The sequence below is a fragment of the Perca flavescens genome, chromosome 4 (assembly GCF_004354835.1).
Source record: "Perca flavescens isolate YP-PL-M2 chromosome 4, PFLA_1.0, whole genome shotgun sequence".
In the NCBI taxonomy this organism is placed as follows: domain Eukaryota; kingdom Metazoa; phylum Chordata; class Actinopteri; order Perciformes; family Percidae; genus Perca; species Perca flavescens.
Window position 1 is genome coordinate 29,417,718 of NC_041334.1, and position 27,896 is coordinate 29,445,613.

The 27,896-nt window shown below is 41.0% G+C and overlaps 1 protein-coding gene across 4 annotated transcripts in view; it reads left to right on the plus strand.

Moving 5' to 3' along the window:
* Positions 1–27,896, plus strand: part of acap3b (ArfGAP with coiled-coil, ankyrin repeat and PH domains 3b) — a 59,014-nt gene that overhangs the window by 20,494 nt on the left and 10,624 nt on the right. For all 4 annotated transcript variants that reach the window (XM_028576403.1, XM_028576404.1, XM_028576405.1 and 1 more), the window contains exons 2-15: positions 5,971–6,028; positions 12,843–12,962; positions 13,506–13,559; positions 16,787–16,845; positions 17,111–17,294; positions 17,513–17,557; positions 17,727–17,822; positions 18,521–18,595; positions 20,006–20,017; positions 25,455–25,567; positions 25,779–25,830; positions 25,924–26,024; positions 26,649–26,760; positions 26,889–27,121. In XM_028576403.1, coding sequence (XP_028432204.1) covers positions 5,971–6,028; positions 12,843–12,962; positions 13,506–13,559; positions 16,787–16,845; positions 17,111–17,294; positions 17,513–17,557; positions 17,727–17,822; positions 18,521–18,595; positions 20,006–20,017; positions 25,455–25,567; positions 25,779–25,830; positions 25,924–26,024; positions 26,649–26,760; positions 26,889–27,121 — 1,314 coding nt within the window. The remainder of the gene's footprint in view (positions 1–5,970; positions 6,029–12,842; positions 12,963–13,505; positions 13,560–16,786; positions 16,846–17,110; positions 17,295–17,512; positions 17,558–17,726; positions 17,823–18,520; positions 18,596–20,005; positions 20,018–25,454; positions 25,568–25,778; positions 25,831–25,923; positions 26,025–26,648; positions 26,761–26,888; positions 27,122–27,896) is intronic.

The window sequence follows — 27,896 nt, forward strand, 5'->3', positions numbered from 1 at the left end:
CGGCTTCACGCCAGCAGCTAATGAAGGAGGGTTACAGATAGACAGCAGGGAGACACTGTCAATTGGATAGACGGAGGCGTCAGTGAAACAAAGAGAGATGGGGGAATAGATCATTTTAAGGGGGGGAGAAAGCTCTTCTGGACACAAATTAGAGCAAAACATTGAGAGGATTTAACAACATGATGACACAGACTCGTAGAGAACCCTTTCACGATGGAGTAGATTGATGTAAAAGCTGCAAATGTTTGTTTGAGGTGACCAAAAATTGTTTTTTTTAATATAGGGGCTGGATAAGTGTGGTTTAGAATGTGAGAACAAAGAGATGAAGGATGGACTGCAATTACTGTCCCCACCTCAAACCCACCTGCACCTGCTCACTGTCAGACAAAGACAACCAGACATGTTATTTACGCTTATTTACGGTTTTAAATCTTTGGAATCGACAAAACTCAGTGAGCTGATTTTGTTTCCAAAATGTGATGATGTGACAAGTGATGGTATGTAGAAACATGGGACAATAAATGCTGATTGCCACATCGTTAAAATTAAGGAAATGTCTTTATTCAAGAAAAATGTAATTCAATACAAGTAAAAAAATCTACATGTGTACACTAAGACTTACATTTGAGACTTGAATTAGAGAAAGACATCTTATGATTGATCATTTTGCAGTGAGCAGGACTGACCATAGAGCCTTTGTAGCTTTTAGGCATCAATATTCTACTCAAGGGCACTTTCCTGCCAACAGAGCAGATGCACCACAAGCCACACAGCTACAGCCACTAACTCACCACCGTAATACACTGGCCTGTCCGTGATAAAGATTGTATCAGCAGGTTGTTTTGTTTTGGCTGATTTTCTGGAAAATTTGTGTTTCTGTATCAGAGGAAGCTGGTAAGACTGAAAGGGAGACGGACGCATCAGACAGAGAGGAAATTGGTCAGGAAAAAAAGCGTGTGTGATGCTGATGCCTGTTGCTATGGTGATTGGGAGTCAATAAAGGGTTGCCATGGAGCTCGCTACTTGGAATTCTGGGAAGGGGATATTTTTACGTGTGTGTATGTCTGAACTTGTGGGTGGAGGATGATGAAAGCGTGTATACATTATAAATGAGACTTACTTACAGTGCAGGCGGCTTAATAACAACAAGACACTCTCCTGTTTATATTGTCTTTTAGTAATACAAAGAATTACAATGCACGCTACAGTAAATCATGAATAAGCCTAAATATCTAATTTACAAAATACAAAATTATATTGAGATAAGTTAGTGGAAATAATCACTTTTTGGCCACTTAATTTCCTACGGTAAGGTTTTAATGTTTTAGTGTTTATGGTGCTACATGCTATGTCTATCATTGGTAAATGTAATTGTATTGTGATCTATCATGATATTGTGCATTTTCTGGAAAATCTATTGAGAAACTGACAGGAATGTCTGTTTTATTGTAAATCCACTGAGTTAAATATCTTAGCAAATCAAGAGACTTTATTACATTGATGCTATAATCCATATACTGTAAACATCCAATGTTTCCATATAGAAGCCCTGCTTATTGTTAACTGGTACAGCATTCCTTTATATCAGATGGTTGACACAATTGCATTTATCTTCCTTATATCTTCCACCCACGTGCCATGTCTGACATGTCTATTCTCGGTGATGTCGAGGATAATAGTGTTTAATTATATATGTAATGTGTGTTTGTGTGTTTCTTGAGGGCACGGCGCCATAAGGCATGCATGCATACATATAAGACAACAGTTACTACAGTAAAACATGCATGGTTATGCTTTTAAGACCACTGCCGTTCAATTTCTTTGAGGCAGGAAAATGTTGTTTAAGATAAATGTTCCAGCTGTTTCTGAACAATTGTTCACACAACAGCAAGACCGCCATGACTTATTCATCCTCTTTGACTCCACTTGGAAGGAACTAAATTTGGCAGATTTAGTGTTTTACACGTAGCTTTGGCTGGTGTCACAGCAGAGTCTTCTGATGAAAACCATGTATTTAGTAGGTTTTTGGGTTAGCGTGTGTGTGTATGTGTGTGTGTGTGCAGACTACACATTATACAATGGATTTGCTTTCCATCCACCTGATGTCAGTAGAAAATGAGGCCATTGCCCATCACAGCCCGATTTGCTGAGTCAGCTCGCAAATAAAAGATGCAGGCAGAATAACATGAGAAACTGTTGATTATACAATAAACTTTTGCCATATATTAGTAAAGTACAGTATGATTGTATTCCATAAACACAAAATGCACATCTGTCACACACACAGATTAGGAAGCACCACAGAAGAGGTTGACAGTAAATAAAGATTTATCCAGGGCATGTTTTCCAGTCATAGCTTGTTTCCTGTTGCTCCTGTCCCCTTGCTTAACATCTTGTATCATACTCTACACAGTATCATGTCATTACCAGTGAATATCTTCAATAATGTCTAGTTGCATGTGGGTATTTTAGCCATTGGGATCTGGGCTTGTCTGGTATTAGAGGACTTAAAGTGATGCTGATGTGGATGTGATGCGACACATCGAGTCTGGAAGACATGGGGAGCTCAGATATGTTTCTGGGCTTGTGTGTGTGTGTGTGTGTGTGTGTGTGTGTGTGTGTGTGTGTGTGTGTGTGTGTGTGTGTGTGTGTGTGTGTGTGTGTGTGTGTGTGTGTGTGTGTGCCCGCGCGCAATTCGCTCTTGTGTGAAGAGATGCGAGAGGATAGCCATGCAAGCTTCATGCTAGAGTACACACACGGTATGTGGGACAAGAATAGATTCTTTACGCTAGTGTGGATGGTTGTTGGGGCTTATGGGAGTGCACGTGGAGTTTGTGCACGTGAGGTTCCCCTCCCCCGCCCTCACTGGTGATGTCAGACTGTACAGTATGCTACCACTGGCAGCGAGTAAAAGCCCATCCCCCTTCCTAACTGGGCTGCATCATCATCAGAGGAGCAGCTTTGGGGTGTTCCTCCAGCGTTTCAACACAAAAGGAAGCAAGTGTCACTGAGACCAAATTTTGAAACACACACTCATCTTCTTCCTCGCTGCCTTGGCATCTTTATGCAACCATCGTGTCTTGCAGCATTACTCATAATCCTCATTTGGAGTCTATCTTTCTCCAATTCACTTTAATCTCATAACTCTCAGGTGCACTTAGTTTTGGGAACACATTAATAGCTGAGATACTGAACAATGTAGGGGGTATTGATAAGGACAAACATACATTGTCAAGCTTACACACTGTCAAACACACAGATTTGGCTCTGTAGTGCTGTTTCTTTGTTATTTAACCTTGCCAGAGCTGACAGCCTTCTTAGTGTATTGATTTTCAAAGCTCTGAATAATTCCCAATGTACATACACGCACAAACATGCATTTTAATTCAATTCAATTCAATTTTATTTATAGTATCAATTCATAACAAGAGTTATCTCGAGACACTTTACAGATAGAGTAGGTCTAGACCACACTCTATAATTTACAAAGCCCCAGCTATTCTAATAATTCCCCCAAGAGCAAGCAGAGCGACAGTGGCGAGGAAAAACTCCCTCTTGGTAAAGAAACCTCGGACAGACCCAGGCTCTTGGTAGGCGGTGTCTGACGATGCCGGTTGGGGATGTGATGAACAGAGACAATAGTGGTCACTTTAAAGATAAGGAATAGTGACTTCAAATGATAGTCGTAGTAGTTCATGTCATATCAGTGCGCTGCAGGGCGTTACAGGATGAAGCGCGGCACAGCAGAGCGTGTTAAATGCATACTGGGACAAAAACACTACATGCATCCAACCTGCAACACAAAGCACAAATACCACAGTCTTCATATTTTCTGAAGCCTGTGGTGAACTTGAAAACTTGGATCAAAAGGGAATCGGACGCTTCTGTATTAAACATTGTCTGTGCATCCTCGTCATCAAATGTAAGTCACTTATTATTGGCAGCGTGTGCTGCCCGAGACATGACAAGCTTGTAATGAGCTTATCCTCTAGATTGAACAGCTGTTTGACATTAAACGTGTTTGATTCACGGTGACTTAATGGAGAAAATGATGCTGTTCGGAGTGGAGCTTGGATGTGCAGTGTTGTATTTCTAATTGACATGTAGCTAAAGAGCAGAAACTATAAGCCAGTTTGATGAGTTACACTGCATGCCAAAACAACAATACTCAAGTGCAACAAATTACTCAGATGGCTTAATGTTAACTCTGATTTCCTGCTCTCTTTTTTCTCTTTGAAACAATATAAATCAGCCTTCTGTGCAGACCACACACATGCCTGCCTGCTGTGTCAGTGTCATGTTGTGGTAGAGAAAAGTGCAGTCTGTATAAACAGTGTGCGTTCTGGATGAGAGAAGAAGACAAGTGCAGGACTGACACAAGTCAAGAATTAGCTGAACATCTGCAAGCATTGTCAAAAAAGCTCAGGAGCAGAAAGGAATTCTGGGAATGTTATTCTCCAGAGCAGGTTCTAAAGCTGCAGACTGACATCTCAGCTCCCCCTTCTGCTTTGTACGTCCTCTCTAAAGCAGAAACGGATTGAGTCACAACCTTTATAACATAAACTAGCCGAGCAGGTTGCTTAATTGTTTACATGTTCTTCCTCAAACTCTGTACAGAATATCTGCTATGATGTCAAAGATCAGCTGTCAGGCTCGGAGACGAGGGTGCGGTTGGGATTGTGTGATGAGATCATCTTCTACCAGAGTTTGGGGGGTTACGGCCGACATGTTGCAGCACATGCAGGGTGTGACGCTGATCCTTGGCTAGATTGTCTATAATAAGCTCCAGCTCATTCTTTTTTTGTTAAGATTATTTGTTGGGCTTTTCCGCCTTTAATTTGACAGGACAGCTAGGTGAGAAAGGGGAGAGAGAGGGGGAAGACTTGTAGGAAATCATCACAGGTCGGCTTTGAACCCTAGACCTCTGCGTCGAGGCATAAACCTCTCAGTATATGTGCTTCCCGCTCTACCACTGATTCAACCCGGCCACGCAGCTCCAGTTCATTCTGAGGACTGGAAACAAATAGAGGAATAGGCTCATATCTATTTTATGTTGAGGAGATATTCTGTGTAATTTTCTTTTACAGACTTATGTTTGAGCCTAATGTGCCTTTTTGGTGTGTATAGGTACGTGTGTCAGAGGAAACAGTGTGTCTGTGTATGTGTAAGCTTGCACACTAATGGAAGAAGATCCCAAAGGCAAGGATGGTACTGTAAAGGCTACTCGCCCACCCAAACCACCGAAAACAAACACACACACCCTGCTGAGGGACATCAAGTCCCTTTATGTATATTTTTTGTGTAGATTTAAAAAAACATAAAATAACACCTAAATCTGGAGTACTTTACTACATTATTGCTTTTTTTGTTTATTAAAGTTGCTGGTACCCAATAAAAAAACCTTTTGTGTTGCTAATGCCTCTTTTAACCGCTCACCTTAAGATACTTAAGTACCAGTCTATGTCTCTGCATGATGTCATTCATTGATTTTGCAGCTGGGCCGTGGCCACTAATCTTCCAGAGCGATGCCTTTGTCGATCCAGTCATTAGGATTAATGTTCGAGTCTGTGAGACTGTGATGTGTTGTGACTGATTGCAGCTTAATTTTCATTGGGGGTAAAATACAGATACTATTAATGCTTAGATGGTGTGGCTCATGTTTGAATGCACAGACAGTACAGTACAATATACCTTTACACTGTCAGTTTGGTAATTTTACTTTCTTCTTCATCTCTCACTCCCTTTTGTCCACTTTGTCTGCTTTTTAAGATTTCACCAACATGGTTATTGTTACTAGTCACTGTGACATGGCGGCGTACCACTAATCCAAGAATATCTCCCAAATAAGAGTTTGAATCTTGTGGTTCCTCTTCTCAGAAATGGTGTCTGTTTTTTTTGTTTTTTTTACAAAGCCTGGCATAATTAAGAAGCAGATCTGATTAACTGTGTGGCTTTGTGTTCTCTCTGCAGGGCTGGCATTGATGATGTGGAGACGGACGTGGTGGAGATTGAGGCAAAGCTCGACAAGGTATGAACCATGCATATCTGTCCTTTCTGTAGACTGTGTTGCTCAACTTGAGCGATATACTACATGTCTATGTTGCTTTTTTACTGGTGTTAAATTGTGTCGCTGTCAGATGTTGACGTTGTCTATAAACAGTATTTTCTTTACACACTGTGAAACTGATCATAGAGCCCTCTGTCTGTCTGCCTGTCTGTCTGTATGTCTGTCTGTGTGTATGTTGCTCTCTCTGTAATCGTGTTTCTCTTTTCATTTTTTATATCTGTCTGTCTTTCTCTCACTTTCTGTTATCTAAATGTCAAGTCTATTTAAACCAAGAAACACTGCAGAATTACTCTTATTAATAGGTTCATGCACTGCCACACACACACACACACACACACACACACACACACACACACACACACACACACACACACACACACACACACACACACACACACACACACACACACACACATACACACACACACGGTGAGGCAGCAGGTTTATATTCTGTAGTATGAAAGCGTCACACAGAGCAGCCCTGTGTTGTTGTTGTCTGTTTAACCAGAGGAAATGCTACAAGCAATACAACAACAGCTTATCATTAATTCTTAGTGTTTGTAAGATATGAAATGAAGCTATTTACTGTAAGCTCATTTAACACCCTCCACCATGGAGACACATACTGTATGTTTAAGGTTTCAATTACTCTGCAGTCCATTGTACCTGGATTATTTTCAAAAAAGGGTGTCTTATTTGTTCATGCACATATTACATGTTCATATTCATAATTTTTGTTATAGCACTAGCAGTCTGTCAGTTCTACAGCCTTTTACAGTGAAACAGTGGTTGGTAAAAGCTTAAAGAGGTAATATGGATAAACTGCACTCACCTAAAAAAAGCTGCACTTACCTAAATCATTATATATATATATACAATTTACTCAATCATACTTGACTATATATATATATAGTCAAGTATAATTGAGTAAATTGATGGCTAACTAAGTCTATGAGCTAAGATAATGCCCCTTTAGATAAACTAATAGACTTGTAACTCAGAGGGCATTTACAGGATGAGATAGTGTTAATGTAGTTAAGTGGTGACCGCACCTTCTTTCTTCTTTTATCTCCCTTTGATTCAGTTTGTCTTTTTCAGGGTTTTTTTATACTCTTGCACACTCTACTCATGTCCAAAACAATCTGCGTTTTCGCACAAATTCAAATCGAGGTCACTTACAAGCATACAGTCCGTCTTGTGCAACCTAATTAATGGCCTTTGTAAAGTGATAAAGTGGTTATTTAGGTGATTGTGATATTTCCCGGTCACTGCATTCTATCTTAGGTTTCTGAGTAGGTCCACATTGTTACAACCCCATCTCTTAAATTAGCGAACCAAGAGGCGACACGTTGACATTTTAAACCAATGTCCATACCCTCCACCCCACACACACACACACACACACACACACACACACACACACACACACACACACACAAATTCAAATTATTCCCCCACAGGTCAGGACCTTCCATTGAACTTTGAGCTCCATTTGAACAACATGGAAAGATGAGCAGGGTCGGTGGGGGGGGGGGTTTCCATCAGGGTGATTTGTTCTGTTCAGCAGGGGTCCTCACACTGCCCTGTTAGGATGCTCTGAAGCTGCCTGAGGACATTCTGGCAGCAAGGAAGACTCCTAGAACATTACAGTTTTTTACGATTGCTAAACGACAGTGGGCACAACTGGAGTCACATGTGCAAAACTCAAACTACAGTCTGCACTACCAACAGTCACATGAGCTAAACAGTTCACATCACCTGCAAAACAGGCTCAGTGCAGCCAAACACTATGCACAAGCCTCACTGAGATAACACAGATACACACACACACACACACACACACACACACACACACTGAGATAACACACACTGTCACTCAGAACACACTGAGGGTAAAAACACTAGCGTCAAACACCAATACAGAAATTACAAACTTTTTCCTCTTTACAGTTTGAACAATTTGAGTGACTTGACACTACTCAATAGTTTATTTAAGTACAAAATATAGATTGTATAGCATACCAATTTTTACATAAGGTAAAAAAGAAGGAATGAAAATCAGCAGTTTTCTTCAATATAGTATTTTGTCTCTAGTAATTTATGGAATTACTGGGGAAAAAAAACTAAAGGTACATACGTAACAGTACCAAAGAATAGTGTGACTAAGGGCGTTTTCACACATACCTCGTTTGGTCCGGACTTTCGGACTTTTTAGTTTGATCCAAACCAAAATTACAGGTGTGAAACCTCCTCCGGACCGCGGTCCGGATCAAAAGACCAAATTTTGGTCCGATATAAAAAGAGGTGGTCTCGGTCCGGTTCGTTTATAGTGTGAAAGCATTTTTTGGATGGTTCGGACTTTTGGACCAAATACAAGAAGCTCTGGCAGGCTCTCCTCGTGTTACAAGACCGGGGAAGCTCCTTTAAGGTGCTTAGTGAGAGAGAGTGACGGTGAATGCGTTCAGAGAAGACAGCTGTCGGCTATCAGAGCAGAGAATACATCAGCAGTTTATTTGTTAAGTGGTAAATGTACAGCGTAGGTTTCAGTTTGTCTCTGAATAAATGCTCCAGAAAGAAAGTTCCCGTGTCTTTCATTCTCAACATCACAACAAAACAAAATGGGCCGCGGCAGTAGGGGGGAGAGCAGCAGTCAGTAGGGGAAGAGCAGCAGTCAGTAGGGGGAGAGCAGCAGTCAGTAGGGGGTGAGCAGCAGTCAGTTGGAAAAACTGACTGAGGATATGAACAGAGAGAGGATATGAGAGGACGAGGAAGCCCTTCAACAAACCAATCAGTTAGAAGTATCTGGAGACGTAGCTCACGTATGTGATGACGGCAGGACGTAGGTTTGTCACATATAGATCTTTAGTGCGCTTGCAAAACTGCAGTGTGAAACCACAACTTACCGGATCAAATGTATACAATGTAACAAAAACATGAACCTTGGTCCGGACCTTGGTTCAGACTTTCATGTGTGAAAACGCCCTAATTCTGCCTCTCTCCAGCATCATGTGGCAAGTTTTCTTCATCACATTGGATGTCTGCATCATCTCTAAATAAAAATTAATGTGGTGTTTCTATTGCTTTCACCGCCATTACTTTCTGAAAAACAGTAAGAACGCAGTTTTTACTATTGTAAAGATATAGTGTTTTTCACTTTTTTTATAGCTGTGTACATAACCTCCGACATCTTACCTGGACATATTGGTATCTTTGCTCTTTTACCTGTTTCTCTCAAACAGTACAGTGTATAATTGTTTCATTCTTATTTCGTGTTTGTATTCAAAAAAAGTCTTTCTGAGCTTTCTCTGTATAAATACCGTATATGTTTACTAACTAGTCTAAAATAAGACACCTACTTAGGCTTTCAGCTAAAATTGCAATCAGCAGTGTTTGATAGGCACCAGACTGAAATCTATTCTGTTTTAAATGCGTGGTTAACCGTTTTGACAGCAGTGTGTTAGCATTTGAACAAAGTGCTGTAAATCTACAGTGTTGTGCACGTTGTGGTTAAAGTCATGGGATAAGTGTGTAGAGTTCTGAAAACTGTGTTCAAGCAATGAAAAACGATCTAGAGTTTGGTCCACATGAAGTGCTGCTGTGCAGACTGTAGTTAGAGTTTTGCACATGTGACTCCAGTTGTGCCCACTGTCGTTTAGCAATCGAAAAAAACTGTAATGAGATTGATGATTGCTGAACCTGCCTGCATTGATGTTGACCGTTCTGATCGGTGTGAAAACATTTAATGTTGCCCATTGTAAAGGTGTCAATCCCTGCTAGCTAGATTTTGCAGCGTACTATTGTAATGGAATAAAATATTTACTTAATTTACAGTTTTTTATAGTACCACAAACCACAACTAGCAAAACCATCACTGCCATAGACCATTTTATAATTTGCCCCAAATTGAAAATGCCTATCCCATACTTCATTGACCAGCAGGTCCTCTGCATTACACTGTAACTGTTTCAGTCAATTAACAGAGCGAGGTCTGTCATGTGCTACCAGATGTGGCATTTTGTCTCCGAGTGGACCCCTGTGGTTCTTCCAGCCCATTTATCAACAAATCCTGACACATATACTGTGCCTTTAATGGCCGTGCTCAGACCCTGGGGGCTCTGTACAGCACATGATGAGATCAGATTCCCCCATATTGGCCGATTTGTTGACAGATATGTTGTCAGATATGTTGTCAGACCAGCCTGGGAGCAGCAGCAGAGCAGGAATTATGCTGCCTTGTCTTTTGGATCCACAACAGCGTCAGTCATGTACATGTGAACTTAAACATGTATACTGCGTGTTGCACATCAGATAGCTATGTTTACACAGTGTGCACACTGTACATTTTGCGATTCACACTCACACATCTTGAGCCAGCAGCTCATTTCAGCAATGTTCACATATATATTCCAACTGTTCATTTTTTTAGTCATGCTGTCGTAAATCGTGCAGTTATCCGTCTTCACTCCCTGGTTTCTCATCACCGGCCTGTCAGCTACCCAGAAAACCACACTCACATAGCGACAACCTTGGGAACTCCTGCACCACATGAGATAATTAAGGGTTTACTGGGCTCTCTCTTCTGCATAACCCCTTACCAACACACACATGTTCTGATCCTGTCGTACACACAGCTGCATCAGTGCAGTGGTAATGACAGTGTACCACTCTGTAGCTTATCATATAACCCATAAAGTTGGAAAGTGCAGCGGTTGCCAGTTCATGTGGTGTTTAAAAGAGTACGTACCATTGCTGTAAACTGTCTGAACCTGGTAATATATTATTATATATTAACGTGTACAATTAGGTTTTTGCTCTCATATGGCTGCGTCTCAAATCAAAATCTGTTTGTTACCACACTATACAGTATGTGAACTATATTTGTGATTTCTAGTCATGCTAGTGACACTGTTCTAGGGATACCAATGTCGGTCTGTCAGTCGGTTGTCCACCACTTTGGTCCAAACTAAAATATCTGAACTATTAAATTAATTCCTTTAATGGTCCCATGACATGGTGCTCTTTGGATGCTTTTATATAGACCTTAGTGGTCCCCTAATACTGTATCTGAAGTCTCTTTCCCGAAATTCAGCCTTGGTGCAGAATTACAGCCACTAGAGCCAGTCCCACAATGAGCTTTCCTTAGGATGTGCCATTTCTGTGTCTGTAGCTATTGAGGAGAGGGGGGGGGCAAGGTGGAGGGTGGGGGTGTGGCCTTGACCAACTGCCACTTTGCTCGTTTGAAAGCCATGATGTCTCTCTCTCATGGGTGGGCCAAATTCTCTGGGCGGGCAAAGCAGAGAAAGGGGAGGTAAATCTTGTTCCTTATGACCTCTCGGCCCATTTGAGCTTTCATTTTCTCAAAGATGGATACCCAGGGCTCGGTTTACACCTATCGCCATTTCTAGCCACTGGGGGACCATAGGCAAGCTGGGGGAACGCATATTAATGTTAAAAAACCTCATAAAGTGAAATTTTCATGCCGTGGGACCTTTACAAGTTTGAAAAGACGTTCATGGTCCCCAGAGGATGCCACTAACTTTGATCTCTTCACTTTTACTCTAGCACCAGCATCAGGTTTACATTTGTGGTTTTACATGAAATCTCTCAACAATAATTATGGGGATTGTCATTATATTTGGTTTATATATTAATGGTGCCCAGAGGATCAATCCTCTGATCTTTCTTCTAGTGCCACCAGGAGTCAAAGTTGTATCCTTATTCTTTGAAATATATCAACATCTACTACATGGTTTGGCATAACATTTTGTACAGACATTCCTGGCTCCACATGACAAATTCTACTAACTTAAGTGATCTCCTCACTTTTCTGATAGTGTCAACATGAGGCTGAAATGTCTCAACTGCTATTGGATGGTGAAATTTGGCACAGCCATTCATGTTCCCTTCAGAATGACTTGTAATAACTTTGATGATCCCTTAACTTTTCATCTAGCGCTATCAAAAGGGTCATGTGCAGTCTGTGTGCAGATTTGCAGATGATATTGACCTTAAAATAAACAATTAATAAACATTTTTGCTAAATGTTTAAATGTATTTCTTTAGCTTGGTTTAAAAGTAAAATAAACTTATATATTAGCTTTGTAGGGACAAAGAACATGCACTGGAACACGCACACATGACACGCATTGCTTCTGTTTTTCATTTACCTTTCATAGTTGCTATAGATTTGTGGCAAAGTTGCATCTAAAAGCTTTTGCCTGGAGATGAGGCTTCTGGCATATTTAACAAGGGGTTTTAACACAGTGATTTCAATGTTTATATTACAGTGATGTGGTGCAAAATTGTGATGATTGATTGCTTGAAGTGTCACTATTGAGTAAACTATTAAAAGTTTACTATGGAGGGAGTGAATTAGTAAAGGAGGAAGTAAATTTGGACACAGCTGGTCTGCTGTGAAAATTATGGAAGATACCGAGATTATAAGTCCACATGCTGCTGATCATATAATTAATTTGCCTTTTTTAAATAGGCACTTCTACCAGAATGCTTAATAAATACTACATTTTTATTTGGGTACCAGACACACTAGCTTCAATAATGCCTGCACAGGCCTGGATTCAGACATGAGGATTATTCTAAATTTGAGCATCCTCCTGGATTCTGCATGTGACCAGAAATTCTTTTGATTTAAGTCATCACTGTAACTAATACTGTCCTTGCATCACACGGTCGTAAACGTGACTCTTTTTTAAATAGACTATACCTTTGTTGTGTATCTAAAGTGATGATTTTTATGTTTCTCCGTCCCGACTAGCTGGTGAAGCTGTGCAGTGGGATGATCGATGCCGGCAGGGCCTATGTCAGCGCCAACAAGCTCTTTGTTAACGGCATAAAGGACCTGTCCCAGCAGTGCAAGAAAGAGGAGATGATATCGGTGAGTGGAGGTCGTGCTGTCTTTAAAACTGACCTCAAATCTGTAAATTCACTAAGGAATGTTTGAGGATCAGCATCTCAACAAATAAGCGCTCATCTATCTTTGCTTGGATATTCCTGTGATTCCCCACATGAATAGTAGTACGATAAACAGTATTGTCCAGACACCGAGTCATCCAGCAGTTTTAAACGTGACAGATGTGACCACATGCAGACAGGAGATGTTTATGCTGAAAGTTTACATGGCTCGAAGCAGAGACATGAAACCTGCTTTTTGGTTTTTCTTCTAGAAAAACATTTGGACTAGATTTCCTGTCAGTACGGGTGTCGCCCTCGTAGCTTTGGGTGAAGCAGTAGAGACACAATTGTTTCACAATCAATGTTAAGCTAGGTCCAGATCATGCTTTGTGGACAGTTTAGAAGAGATTTAAAAATGTTCTTTGAAAAAGAAGTTTATGTTCATATGGCAACCTGTGTGCTTAAATTATACGTGTGTGTGTGTGTGTGTGTGTGTGTGTGTGTGTGTGTTTCGTCAACATTGCAGGAATGCCTTGAAAAGTGTGGAGAAAGCCTCCAGGAGATTGTCAACTACCACATGGTAAGACACACACACACACACACACACACACACACACACACACACACACACACACAAATTAACTGTGACCTCACTCAGTGACGGTGAATCTGTCACACAGACCAGTCCACATGTGTGTCTGATTCAAACCATATGCTTCGGCAGATGTGTACAGCAGCTATAATGCAAAAATATGTATGTGTGTGAACAAAAGGTGGAATCATGGTTTGGACCATGAGGGAGGGAAGGAAAGTGAGCTGGGGAAAAGAGAGGGTTATGGGAAAAAAGAAGGTGAAAAAGGAATGAACAGAAAATCAATCAAACAGTCGCTACAAATCCAGGTTTTCCCTTTTAGACACATTTTTCATGATCTCAACTATTTCTTGTGGCGTGGCATCATTTTGGTCTCATAGCAAAAAGCTCCAAATTTCTTTTGAAAAGCTTGTATGTTTGACAAGACCCACATCTCTTAAATAGGACTTCAAAACTCAGATTGTTTTTAACAGAGACCCTCCCATAGCAAAGCCATGCACTGGTTTGTATCCTTCTTTTTTTGGTTTATTTGTTTTCGTATTACTGATTTTTAAAAGTTCTATGGCTGGTTCCTGTCTTTCTGCCGGACTGTGACTTCTTCAGTCTGTGCTGTGGGTGTATAATAGTATCAGGAACTCTTATCTTCCCTTTTCACCTCTATATTGTGCTTTGACCTCGTCAGAGACTCTTATCTTCCCCTTTCTGATTTTACAATTCCACTGCTATGCGCCTGCTACATTATCTAAATGCACTCATGTGCTACAATACTTTATCATACTGTCCGTCACGCTCCAAGCCTTAGATCAGGGCTCGATCTAAGTAACGATAGTTGAAGGGCATTCAAACACTGCTCTCTAGGTAAAGCCCTACAAGTTAACACAGTAAGTAACAAGCAAACCATTGAATATAATTAAAAACATATTGATCCTTCCATATTGTTTTGTTCTTTTTCCCATATTTTACATTCATGCCCCGTCTTCATTGACTGTGTCAAGCCTTTTTTAACCCTCACTAGCATTAAACATTTCAGCCAATGCAGCTTGCGGCCATGCTGATAGGTTACTTTCTGTGTTGTTGTTTTGTGTTGTATTTGTCAACACCTGTTTCTCTTCCTCTGCCCCTCCATCACCTCTCCATACATCCTACTTGTACCCTCTTCCCACCCCCACCCCCCCCCCCTCCCCCCCGTCACTTACACTTTACCACAGGCGTCCCACTCCGCCTCTCTAACACCCAGGAATTACACTAATAGCTTGTCTGGCAGACAGTATGAAAGAAGGGATGGAGGGAAGGGAGGGAAAGACATTATAGTGAAAGGAAATCTGTCTTTGTTTGACCACCCACTGATGCCTATTTCTGCACCTTCTCAGCTTTCGTCAGCCACAAAAGAAGCCATTCAACTAGGAAAATAAATATCCCAGTAAAAGAAAATGTGTGTACTTCCAAACATACATCATTGGTACTCTTAATCTTGACAGATTGAGAATCATATCACAGTGGATTTGAACATATTTGTGTGAGATTATAGTGCTCAATTAACTTTAGTGCAACTTTCTCTGTTGTGGTAGAATTTTTCCTGCAAAATCAATATGCTGGTTGTGTCTCTGCAGTTCTCGTGCAGAATAGATACAGGGAAGATGACTGATGGGTCTTCAACAGTAGCAGACGTTGAGGATTTTAGAAGTAGAGATCTTTTGGGGCCAAAAGTGCAGGGGAATTGAGTGTAAACGTGCTGTAGTGTGGGTCATACCCAGGGTACCATAATCCAGAACTGGTTTGGGTGGAACATTTGGATTAGTTTACATGTGGGTCCAAAGTCAATCTGATGAAACTGATTTAGATTTAATTCTTTGCTGTAGAACTGTCCGGTTGTACCACACTGGAAACTACCAATCCTTCATTTTGCACAGTACACATTTTACTTGTAATTCCTGCTCCATTTAAAGAGGGGTAGTGGATGATTAATATTCCCACAATTAGTGCAGTGTACATTTGTGAAAATGTGTGAACTGCCATTTAAAGCAAGAATTCAGAGTACCAGCCTGTGAAGTCATCAGGCTCTGGAGGAAAGTCATATGGATGGAAACGCACGCACGCACACACGCACGCACGCACACATACACAGTCACATTTTAATCCAAGTGCATTTTGTGTGTGTGTGTGTGTGTGTGTGTGTGTGCGCGAGTGTGCGAGACCAACAGCAAGACACGTCCGTCCACGAGACACATTTTCTTAATAAAGATGGATGGTCTGCTCAACAGCAGCCATTCAGGGTTCAATATACAGTATTGTATATAGAGTGTGGTCAGAAATATAAAAATGGAAGAGAAGCCCTTGTCTTGCTCACCATGCACAAGAAACGCACACACACACACACACACACACACACACACACACACACACACACACACACACACACACACTCTCCCATACTAAGGCAATCCTCAATGTGTATTTTTATTAACTAGGGATTGCTATGGAACATTTAATCCACAGTCTACCAACAGTGATTGTTCTATACATTGTTTGTGTATGTGGCTATGAAACAATCACATTCTAAAAAGTGCATTTTGTGTGTGTGTGTGTGTGTGTGTGTGTGTGTGTGTGTGTGTGTGTGTGTGTGTGTGTGTGTGTGTGTGTGTGTGTGTGTGTGTGTGTGTGTGTGTGCGTGCGTGCGTGCGTGTGCAAGACAAGTCCACGAGACCCATTTTCTTAATAAAGATGGATGGTCTGCTCAACAGCTGCCATTCAGGGTTCAATATACAGTATATAGAGTGTGGTCACAAATATAAAAATGGAACCCTTGCCTTGTTCACCATGCACAAAAAAAAGCGGGAAACAACATAGAAGGAAGCAGAGGACAGTTGAAGGTCAGAAGTGTGAGATGAGATAAAAGAAGGAAGAGGAGAAGTGGAAATCCCACAGGAAAAGTATTCTGGGATCCTTTAAGGCTAAAAATCTGTTGAGGCAGCAGCTGAGTGAGTGCACATGTGTGTGTATATCCTCATCTCTCTCTCTCCATTGCTCTCCTCTCCTCTGCCTGTGGCACAATCTGCTTCAGCAATAATGTGGAAGGGTTCGTATTGTCATCTTGTGGCGAGATGTAGCAACTACAGATTTGAAGACTTAATCCAGTCGTCGTACCAATTGCTGTGCAGTGTAGCTCATATTCTAATATTAAATGCTCACACCTCTGTTTCCTTCTCTATGCACAGATATTGTTTGACCAGGCTCAGAGGTCAATCAAGCAGCAGCTTCACACCTTCATTAAAGAGTGAGTATCTCATCACAATTATAGTAGCTTCCTCCTGCTGTTCTAAAGAAAGATGTAACCCATGTTTGAGTTTATATATAATGAGGAAAGACTGGTGTTGTGATGAATGTGCACATCTTACAGCAGAAAGTGGCCAGTAATGCCCAGTAATAACACAAATCATGCATTTCAAAATAAAAGACCCACATGCTCTTGTGATTTGGCATGGACGTGGACATGGACATAAATTAAACTCTTTGTCTCTACTTTACTGTGCCTCCTTCAGGGATGTGCGTAAATTCAAGGACACCAAGAAGCAGTTTGACCGTGTGCGCGAGGATATGGAGCTGGCCCAGGTGAAGAACGCCCAGGCACCCAGGAACAAGGTGCACGAGGCTGAAGAGGCCACACAGGCCCTCATCCTCAGCCGCAAAGCCTTCAGGCACCTGGCACTAGACTACGTACTACAGGTGAAAAACACACACGTACTAACACACTCCAGATTATATTACCAGTGCTGTCCTTTAGGTGGCGCTGACACTCAACAACTGCTGAGCCCCCGACAAAATTCTCAACACTCCTGAATGCAGAAAAGGAAACACTTGTTGGCTTTAAAAAGTGATTAAATCATATATAATCTCAAACAGGCAGCCTAAAATCTGCATTTTGCTTTTCCTCTTTGTTTCAGATTAATGTTCTTCAGGCCAAGAAGAAGTTTGAAATCCTGGATGCAGTTAGTAGCCCAGATATATATCCTCTAATGTCTGATTCACATCTTAACATTATTGTATTGTTTTTTTATACGTATGCGTGTCAAATATGTGCATGTGCCTCTGTGGTGTGAGAAGGATTAGTAACATGGTTGATTTAGAACCATCATTGTCTCTGTGTGTCTTCTGCAGATGCTGTCCTTCATGCGTGCCCAGTACACTCTGTTCCAACAAGGCTTTAACATCTTGGACGAGATTGACCCCTATATGAAAAAACTGGCTGCACAGGTAAGATGAGAGGAACTACATGGAAATACATGTGCACTGTTCCAATACTTTTGTTACTGTATTTGCTCAGCATTCCCTTATGAACAACAGCTCTTTTTCCAAATAATCGACACACTGGAATAATCCGTGCAGTCTGGTTTTCATTGACATGTCATTTAAGTGTCTGTGGTCGTAGAGTTTTAGATGTTTTTTAATTAAATGCATTAAAATGTCTTACAGCAGAAACTATGACTTCATATCGAAGTTATATTCTAGATTTAGGTTTATAGAGGTTTGTTTAGTCATAGAAAAATACTCTATCAAGCCAAACAACGTGCCTTTGAAATAAATTAAATTATTCTTTACCAATCAGTTTTGTAAAATATGTTTTCCCTTTAACATAAGACTAAGTGTTAAGCGTCATATTGCCTCTGAGGTGTAGGGTTCATCCTACGGACTTTCCCTATCTTTCTGGTCATTTAAAGATATTTAGGCCTTGTGCATACAAAAAAAAATGAAATATAATATATTTATTATTTGTTGACTACAATAAAATTGTTATAAGATGACTATCTAAACACACACAGCAAGGATATGTAAATGTTACAGTGTGTACAAATGTGTGTGCATAGTTTTCTGTCTGTCTATTGTGTTTCTTTTATTCGCTCACACTTTAGTTGACCTGTTTAATTGACTCTGCTGTCGTATGCTCTGTGCAGCTGGATCAGCTGGTCATCGACTCGGCCATGGAGAAGAGGGAGCTGGAGCACAAACATGCCCTCATCCAGCAGAGAGTGAGACAACAACACAACTCTTCTCGCACTTTTGCAATTTTGATGAATACATTACAAACTTGAACAAATAATCTCATCTATTTACATATTAACCCTGCTGTTATCCTCAAATTTACTAACATCTGTTATCCTTGGGGATAACAGATCAATTTGACCCCAGGATTAGAAACCTCCAGAAAATGTTGGTAATTAAAAATCTTTTACCAAATTTTTATGTTGATAGCCTCAACTGGCAACTGGAAAATGTTTTCAGAGACATAGTGGGGAGGGACCATAATCATTTTTCATTTTTGGAAGGTAACATATTTACCATCTTGGAATCTAAAATGCTAAGAGTAGGTGTGGTGTATGTTATGCTTGTCAGGGGGAAATTAGATAAGTTTCCTAATTGTTGCTGAACTAGATTTTTTCTCCTGACACAAAAGCATTTTTCACGTTCACTCAGCGTAGCATTTTCCCTTTTCAGTGGAAGAAGCTCAATAAAAAAGATGGGGTTTGAAAACAGGTATCTCTGTCTGTCTGGAATCTAAAATAGGTATTGTCATAACAAAAACTTATCTTATGCCAACATCAAATGTCTTGAATGTTTAAAAAAAGCCTTTCTGCCGAAGCGTTGAATTATTTTTACTGCGTCGGTTTCGTGACTTGTTTTCTTTCCTTTCCTTTTTATTTTTATTAACAGAGGTGCCAAAAGCCTTTCAAAAATTATGAGAATAAGTTGAATAAGTGTTGCATGTAGTTTTTTCTTCACACTCAAATGAAGAATTTAATGGAAGAAAGCAGTTTCCACAAAGACAAGTTTGATATTTTTATATTATGGGTCGCTCAGCTGAATAAAACCAATTCTTTCAAACCCTTGCCCTGCTCAACAGTCACACAAATGCACAGATGCACAAAAATCGTCCATCTGTTACTTGAAGAGATGCCAAAAACCTGGCAGTTCTTCTGCCCAAGTTGGCCCTTCCCTCTGATCGATTTAGTTGCCAAGTGGAGGCATCCTGCCAGACACAGCACACAGCTCTGTGCCGACCTAATGGCCTTTCAGCAACACTTCAACTTTAATCTGAAAACCTTGCACTGAGTGATGCCATTGACTTCATTTTTGATTATTCTGTACTAAACAACAAGGTGAACACGTTTCATGTCTACAGTGCTTTCGCTAAAAAGTTAGATATTTTCTAATGAGATAAAGAACAACTATTTCCTGGAGGCCTTGTGTGTTTCAGGAGCACTCTGAACTAGCAAGCTAATTGCTACTTATGTAAAAAAAAAAGACCTTCTGGACACTGATTTGGACCGATCGCTCATAATAACAACATATTTGGCTTCAAGTAGGGAAATTCAATTAGTGGTGATCTTGTATTAACACTTTGATTTCTTTTTCTCTCTCCACCCACATTCTTCCTCCAGACTCTGATGCAGGTGAGTTTATATTTTTACACTTCTATCTGAAGCCTTAACTTCCACAACCTGCACATTACATGCCATGTACTGCAGTGCAAAACATTGACATGATGACAATCCTGCCAAGTTTTAGAGGTTTTAAAAGGCATTTGTGTGTGTGTGTGTGTATGTGTGTGTGTGTGTGTGTGTGTGTGTGTGTGTGTGTGTGCGTGTGTGTGATAGTTGTTTAGCAATGTAGAACAGATTGAGTGACTGATGTATGGAGTTTTATAGCCATGCTGTGCTGGCTCCTGTTGCAGGAATCAATAGGCTGTTTGGAACTCGTGTGTGTGTGTGTGTGTGTGTGTGTGTGTGTGTGTGTGTGTGTGTGTGTGTGTGTGTGTGTGTGTGTGTGTGTGTGTGTGTGTGTGTGTGTGTGTGTGTGTGTGTGTGTGTGTGTGTGTGTGTGTGTGTGTGTGTGTGTGTGTGTGTGTGTGTGTGTGTGTGTGTGAGAATATGTGTGAATGTGTGTGCCGGAGGGGTGTGATTGTCAAGTCAAGTCAAGTTTATTTCATCCGAATAGAAATTAGAGTGCTCATACCCGCCTTAACGGCCATAAAAGGATAGAGCATAAATACAATACAAATAGACCATAAATACAGTAGAGAAATTATACAAACAAAAAAAGCATTAGACATACGATCCACTATGTTCTGATGTTCTACATCAGTATTCACCTTAAAAGACTGCAAATTCCTCATACAATATATACATGTGGATTTCATTTTTCCATCAATAAGTCAACATGATCAGACCATGTTAGCCTATCATTAAAAACAATGCCCAAATACTTGTGTATGTGTTCATCCTTTCTACTACTGAACCTTTGATTTCCACTTCCTCAGTTGTCATCGTATCTCTCCTGTAATAAATTACTAATTATTAGGTTTTTTTAATGTTCTTAATGAGTTCTAGGAAAGAAGTGTCGCAATAATAGTCAGAGGTTCCCTGGAAGCACCGCAACCAGAACATTGTCTGTTAATGCTGGCTGGTGCCGTAGTGAGTCTACATGCTTCCACCGAACTACTGTGTGTCCGCAGGTCACACATCTAAGGAACTTTTATTATACAAACCCTTCAAACGTATTTTTTTTGAAAGATTTTCTTTTTTGGGCTTTTCTGCCTTTAATTGATAGGAGAGCTAGATGAGAAAGGGGAGAGAGAGGGGGGGGGGGAAGACATGCAGGAAATCGTCACAGGTCGGACTCAAACCCTGGACCTCTGCGTCGAGGCATAAACCTCTCAGTATACGTGCGCCTGCTCTACCCACTGATCCAACCCAGCCATACCTTCAAGCATATTTTTGTCTCTCCTTTGATGTTGTCTTTGTTCTCTTGTTCTAGATCTCTCAGCTTCTCCTTCATTTTTCTTTTTTTAAAAAGAGAAAAAGACGTAAAAAAGGAGATCAGTTTAAGATCCATGAAACAAAATAAAACTAAAGAAGAGACGCAGTCTCTGTAGTCACTTCTTATAGAGTAAATGTCCTTGATGTAAAGAATTAACTTAATTATCCCTGTTCAGTTTAATATTTGCGATTTTCCAAAATGACTTGAGCAGAAGCAGACTAAACACTGCGCCTATGAGGAAAAGCATTTTCCACAGAGTCATCAGCATGGGGATCATGGGAAACCAGACGCACAGATCTTTGTTGGTCGATTATCAAAGCAAATCAGTGATAATGCCCTAGAAAGTCAAAATTTCTTCTGTCTCCTACCACCTTACTTTGTTATTGAATCTGTGAAAAAAACAAAAAAACATTTCACAAATAAAAAGCCTTTAGAAAGAAGAACAAAAAAAGGCAGGCAGCGTGAAATGATTCAGGAGAGAAAGTTGCCATGATCCATTTCAGATTTTCTCCCTTTCTCTTTTTTTAAAACTGCCTGTGTCGACTCGTATGCAAATGTGCGTGTGCAGGAAGCAAAGCAAACGAGACAGCAGAGTTTGTGAATTATAAATGGTAGACATCCTTTATTAATAGACCATTAAGTAACTGCAGTAGGCATACTCAGAAGAGAATAAGATAGCTTCATCATGAATGTAGACTAAACTCAATGTCACTTTGGGTGAGTCATTTTTCAGTGGGAGGAAGACGGATAACAGAAACGCAGAGGTACATGAAGTAGAGTGGACAGCCACTGTGTGTGAAAACATTCTCATGGCTTTCTCGCGAACATGAAACTGGAACAACACTCTTATCAGCAGTGAGAAATGACTTTAATTATCCCATCTCTGTTCCTTCACAATATTTTGCCTCTCTTCCTCTTCTTTTTATGGTGCTCTTAAACACACCTTTACTTTCACAGTTCTTGGTAAATCTGCAATTGTCTCGACTACTCCCTCCCCTTCTTTATATTCCACATGCTTTCTTCTCTCTCTCTATTCTTTCACAACATGTATTTTATGTGTGCAGGACTTCATTGTGGCTCTCAGGGGGATTGTCGCCTCCGCTCTCCCATCCTCCATTGTTACAGCATTTGGCTGCTGTACAAGTTTTTAAGTCAGAAATGGACAAAAACATAGAATAAAATATGCAAGTGCTGTAAGAAAACTGTAGTGAGTGGGCGAGGAAACATTCTATAAACCAAATTGTGTTTATTGCAATGTAGATTACATTTCATCACTTTGTGTCAGTTCCAATGGTTGAACTAAACTATAACCTTAATCTGTTCATTCACGGTAACTGTGTTATAGTGTACATGCACACTGTTTGTAGCCTATACGGTATTACATCAGGGCTTTAAATAACATTTGTGTTAAAACACGGCAGCTGTATAGTGGTCCAAACATACCATCACAACATCTTTAATTAGATTCAAGCTGGGAGCCTTTGTTGCATGCTGTCTTCCTCCGTCTCTCCCCACATTTCATGTCTGTCTCTAATGTCAAATTATAGAACAAAGTCCAAAATTCTAAATAAATAAGTTAAAGCATGGCAACTAGTCCCAAACTGTATCCCAGACAGAAGCAGTGATTTAATGTCACTATTATTTCACTTCCTTAAACCTCGTATGCAGTATTACTAGGGGTGAACGCAAAGATATAAGCACCTATAAAATGTATGTAATTCAATGCAGCACATTACTCATATGATATTTATGAGGCTGTATTGTGCCAGTGTTTTATTGGATTGGATTATTGAACAGGTGTGTCTGTTCACCCAGTGGACTGGACACACATACAACACCACCTAAAAATACTTTTAGCCTAATTGAATTAACATTTATGACGGTATTTTAACATATTTAAGAACGATCAATTCTGCAATACAAATATATTTTGTTGGCCCCTGGTTTAAATATAGGCCGTGTTGCGGCATCCTGTGCCTTTGGACACTTGTGTGCTGCAATCCTCCTCCATGGTCCTGGTTGATTTAAAGTGGGAAGAGGGGGATCTGGGCTGGTGTTTGGGGAGCAATAATGTCAGCTTGATTAAGCATGAATAGTGTTAAGAGCCGCAGACAGATGGAAAGCTGACTCCTCCAAAACGGTGGGTACTAGGATACTTCAGGATACATAGAGGGGAGGCACGGTAGGCTACGCCCGTTTACGCGGGCCCCCGCTGTAAAAATGAAATGTTTGATCTCCGGCAGCCAAGACGGGGTCATCGGGGCACGCGGACAGCTGTATGATAATGAGCGCTCGCGCCAGATTCACGCGGTCTGAGCAGTCGGCAGGTGGCGTCGAATGAAGAAACGACACGAGCGCGCTGCTGTTGACAGTCTCTCATCTGGGCTCTTGTGGGATGCGCGTGTGTTCGTTACCGGTTCGTCCGCTGCTCCAACTTAATAACCTGTCTTTTAGAGATGCTATTTTCTCTCTGACAAGCATCTTTTACATAATTGAATTACTATTTATTTAAATTCTTTTATTATTGAGTTTGAGATGCTGTTGGATGTCAGTGTGATTAAGATGAAGATATTTGGCAGGCTGGACTATACACTGGTGAGGAACGTCATTTCGTCATTACGTTTCGTTTTGTCTTATAGTTTTCTTCAGTCAGTTTTCATGAATTTTTCTATTATCATTGTTTGTTTTTAAACAGTCTCTATATGGATGTTGGTATGTGTGTGTGTGTGTGTGTGTGTGTGTGTGTGTGTGTGTGTGTGTGTGTGTGTGTGTGTGTGTGTGTGTGCGCGTGTGTGTGTGTGTGTGTGTGTGTGTTTCTGTGGACGAAACACCTGAATGCCTTGACAAATTGCTGTCACATCCCACCATGTTTTGCTTCACATGGCCTGCATGTTTTCACACAAACCTGGTAAAATTATACAAGATGATGCTTAAAATAGGCTACATTTAGCAGTTATATTCTGGTTATATACCAATGTCACACACTGGCACGTTCATCTACACAAAGCAGCCAAGATGATCCTTCTGAGTGGACATTTCTAACAATATAAAATGAAAAAAGCTATTTGTGATTGTTTGTGTCATCTGGAATGATCAATGAAAACACCCCAATACTTTTGACAAAGTAAAAAGTGCATAGAAAGTGCATGATGACATCAGTGTGCATATACAGTCAGTGAGGTTTTCAAGGTGTGTGTCTCGCTTTCTCTACCTCTCCTCGAAGACATGCAGGAAATCGTCACATAGTGTGTGTGGTCATCTGCCATATATTACTTTGCACCCAAACCAGAGGCCTCCTTAACTATAGTGAAACCATAACCTCAGTCAGTTTCTCACCTCGCTAAGCAGGTGGCATCTGGCTTTAAATGCCTTTCTTGGGTAATCTAACTCTGTGTGGATAAAACAGATTAGAAATTAGAGAATATTTTAGCTGACAGGTTGAGAGGTGCATATTTGACATATTCTTTAAATTAAAGGTAAACTAGGCTACTAAACAGATGGTGGAGAGAAGATAGACACAAGCGTGTGTCAGCACAGCTACTGTATGTGGTGCTGATAATGCGCTATCTCTGTTTTACCTTGTTATGATTAGATGGACTTTAACACGTATTGCTCCACGGTGTCACAAGAGGCGCGTTCAGGCTTGTATTAGCTTCAGCTGAACTTTACCATGCATTTTTACACAGAACAAGGACTGCGGATTTTGCCCCCCATTGATTACATTGGAATCGCTTTAGGAAAGGAAACTCTTTGCGGCCGGTATGGACAGGAGAAATGATTCCAGCCACCACTAACTCTTTAATGTGTCTTATCTGCATATGAGCATGCTAGTAAATGTTTTAAGACAGACTTATATACAATAGGGTGAGCCATCATTCAACTGGCTATAGTTTATAGAGTGGAAAGGGACGACGCCTGTTGTTTTTAAAGACACTAGTGTTGTTGTTTTTTTGGAACACCTAAATCATAAAAACATGGCCGTTGCAGTACGACGGCTTTTGGCATTTCATTGGCACTCTGTTCAAATTAAATCATGCATTGATCTTGTGCACCCATGTGTTCTTCCTACAGGACTTTTCTTATGATGACCCCAAGTTGGAATTCAATGTGGATGCTGCCAATGGTGTGGTCATGGAGGGCTATCTCTTCAAGAGGGCCAGCAACGCCTTCAAGACCTGGAACAGGTACAAGAGAAGTGAAGAGGGAGAGCATAACGGAGAGGGAATCAACACAAATAATTAAAGTTAATAAAAAAAAAACAGTACATATGCACTATAGGTAAAAATAACATAACATAACACTAAAAATAGATCTTTTGTAAGGAAAAGGTCTGGTCTGTTAATCTTTTTTTCTCTCAAAGAAACTGTCTCACTCATACCTTCTCCCTTCCTCAAGGCGGTGGTTTTCTATACAAAACAGCCAGCTGGTCTACCAAAAGAAACTCAAGGTACAGTTTGATTTTTGTAAATTTTAATTAAACGTTTTTGAAGGGTGAATAGGGTAGAGTTGTTGTTGTGACATTCCTCTCTGCCACTGACAGGACTCTTTGACAGTGGTGGTGGAAGACCTGAGGCTGTGCTCTGTCAAATTGTGCGAAGATAATGAGAGGAGGTTCTGCTTCGAGGTGGTTTCACCTACTAAGTGAGTGATGTTTGTGTGTGTGTGTGTGTATGTGTGTGTGTGTGTGTGTGTGTGCATGTGTGTGATAGTTGTTTAGCATTGTAGAACAGATTGAGTGACTGATGTATGGAGTTATGGCTCCTGTTGCAGGAATCAATAGGCTATTTGGAACTCTAGTGCAGACATTTTGTGTGTGTGTGTGTGTGTGTGTGTGTGTGTGTGTGTGTGTGTGTGTGTGTGTGTGTGTGTGTGTGTGTGTGTGTGTGTGTGTGTGTGTGTGTGTGTTTGTGCGTGCGTGTGTGTATGAATGTGTGTGCGGGAGGGGTGTGATTGTCAAATCAAGTCAAGTTTATTTCATCGGAATATAAATTACAGTGCTCATACCCACCTTAATGGCCATAAAAAGATAGAGTATAAATAGACCACAAATGTGTGTGTGTTTGTGTGTGTGTGTGTGTTTGTACTAACAGGATAAAGTTATATCCAAACTAAACCTTTCTAAAAAGTTAGTTAATAGTTAGTAGTTAGTTGTTACATTATTGACTATATCATTTGGAATTTACTAATCAGACAAATAACATGTAGCTTTATAGCATTAGACAGTTGTGGGCAGGTTTTATATAACCGGCCTCTACAAACCTTCAGGAGCTGCATGCTGCAGGCTGAGTCTGAGAAGCTGCGGCAGGCTTGGATCCAGACAGTCCAGGCAAGCATCGCCTCGGCTTATAAAGACATTGCCGACAATTGCTACATTGAGGTACGAAAACCCACACGTATAAACATACAGCAAAAGTGACATGATAGTACACAAGTGCTGTTTCTTTTTTATTACAAATTGGTCCCCCGGTTAATTTCTGTCTCTGACCTGTCCATCTGTCTCTGCAGCGTTTGGACCGGACAGCCTCGCCCTCCACCAGCAGCATCGACTCTGCCAGCGAGCCCAGAGAGAGAGGGGAGAGGGCCGATAAGGGAGTTCGGGGAGGCGGGGAAAGCCTCCTCCAGAGGGTACAGAGCCTGCCGGGCAACGAGCTATGCTGTGACTGCGGCCAAACGGCTCCCTGCTGGGCCTCCATCAACCTAGGAGTGCTGCTCTGCATCGAGTGCTCTGGGATCCACAGGTAACTGCACTTACAAGTACACAGTACAGGAGTTTGTTGAGAGGCAGAGACAACAACGAAGCTGATTTTGTGAGTGTGATATAACAGTCTATAGCATGGTGTTGCAGGAATTTAGCCAGCTCAAAACATCTTTCCAAGCCTTCATCCTCACTGGTCACAGTCAGCCTGAGGGACACTTGTCCTGTTTTTCTGCTTGCACACCTGCGTTATGGGTAGAATATGTGATGAGTATCGGCCTACTGTTTGTAAACACAAAGTGTTCCAAGTTGGCCCCTCCTCCCCGGCTCAACGGCCAGAGAAAGCGAGTGCAGCAGCGGTTGAGCGAGCTCAAGAGTGAATGAAGAGTGGGAGCACTGAACAAAGCCGTAAACAGAGGAATAAAAGCACTTTTCTCATTGTCTCGCAGAGGTTATGTTCTAAAGCACAAATAAGCACACACACCTCTGCGGGAAGGTGCCACATTGCCCGATTATAAGCGAATGCAGAGCTTCATCCTGTTGGTTTCTGTTTCAGTTAGACGTGTTTGTCAGTATGAGCCGCGAAGGGCAAACGACAGTTGGAAATGAAAATGCTGTTATTGCCTGAGGGTTTACACATCCACACGGGGCCCGAAAGGTTTTTGTTGACGCCCAGAAGCGTCCCGACCATGGTGCCCAACTCTCCAAAATAAAAAGACAGAGAAAATATAGGCAGAGGGCAGGGGCTCTGCAGATACAGACACTTCCACACACTTGTAGTGGGTCATAAGTGATGATTGAGAGGAATTTCTTTTTTT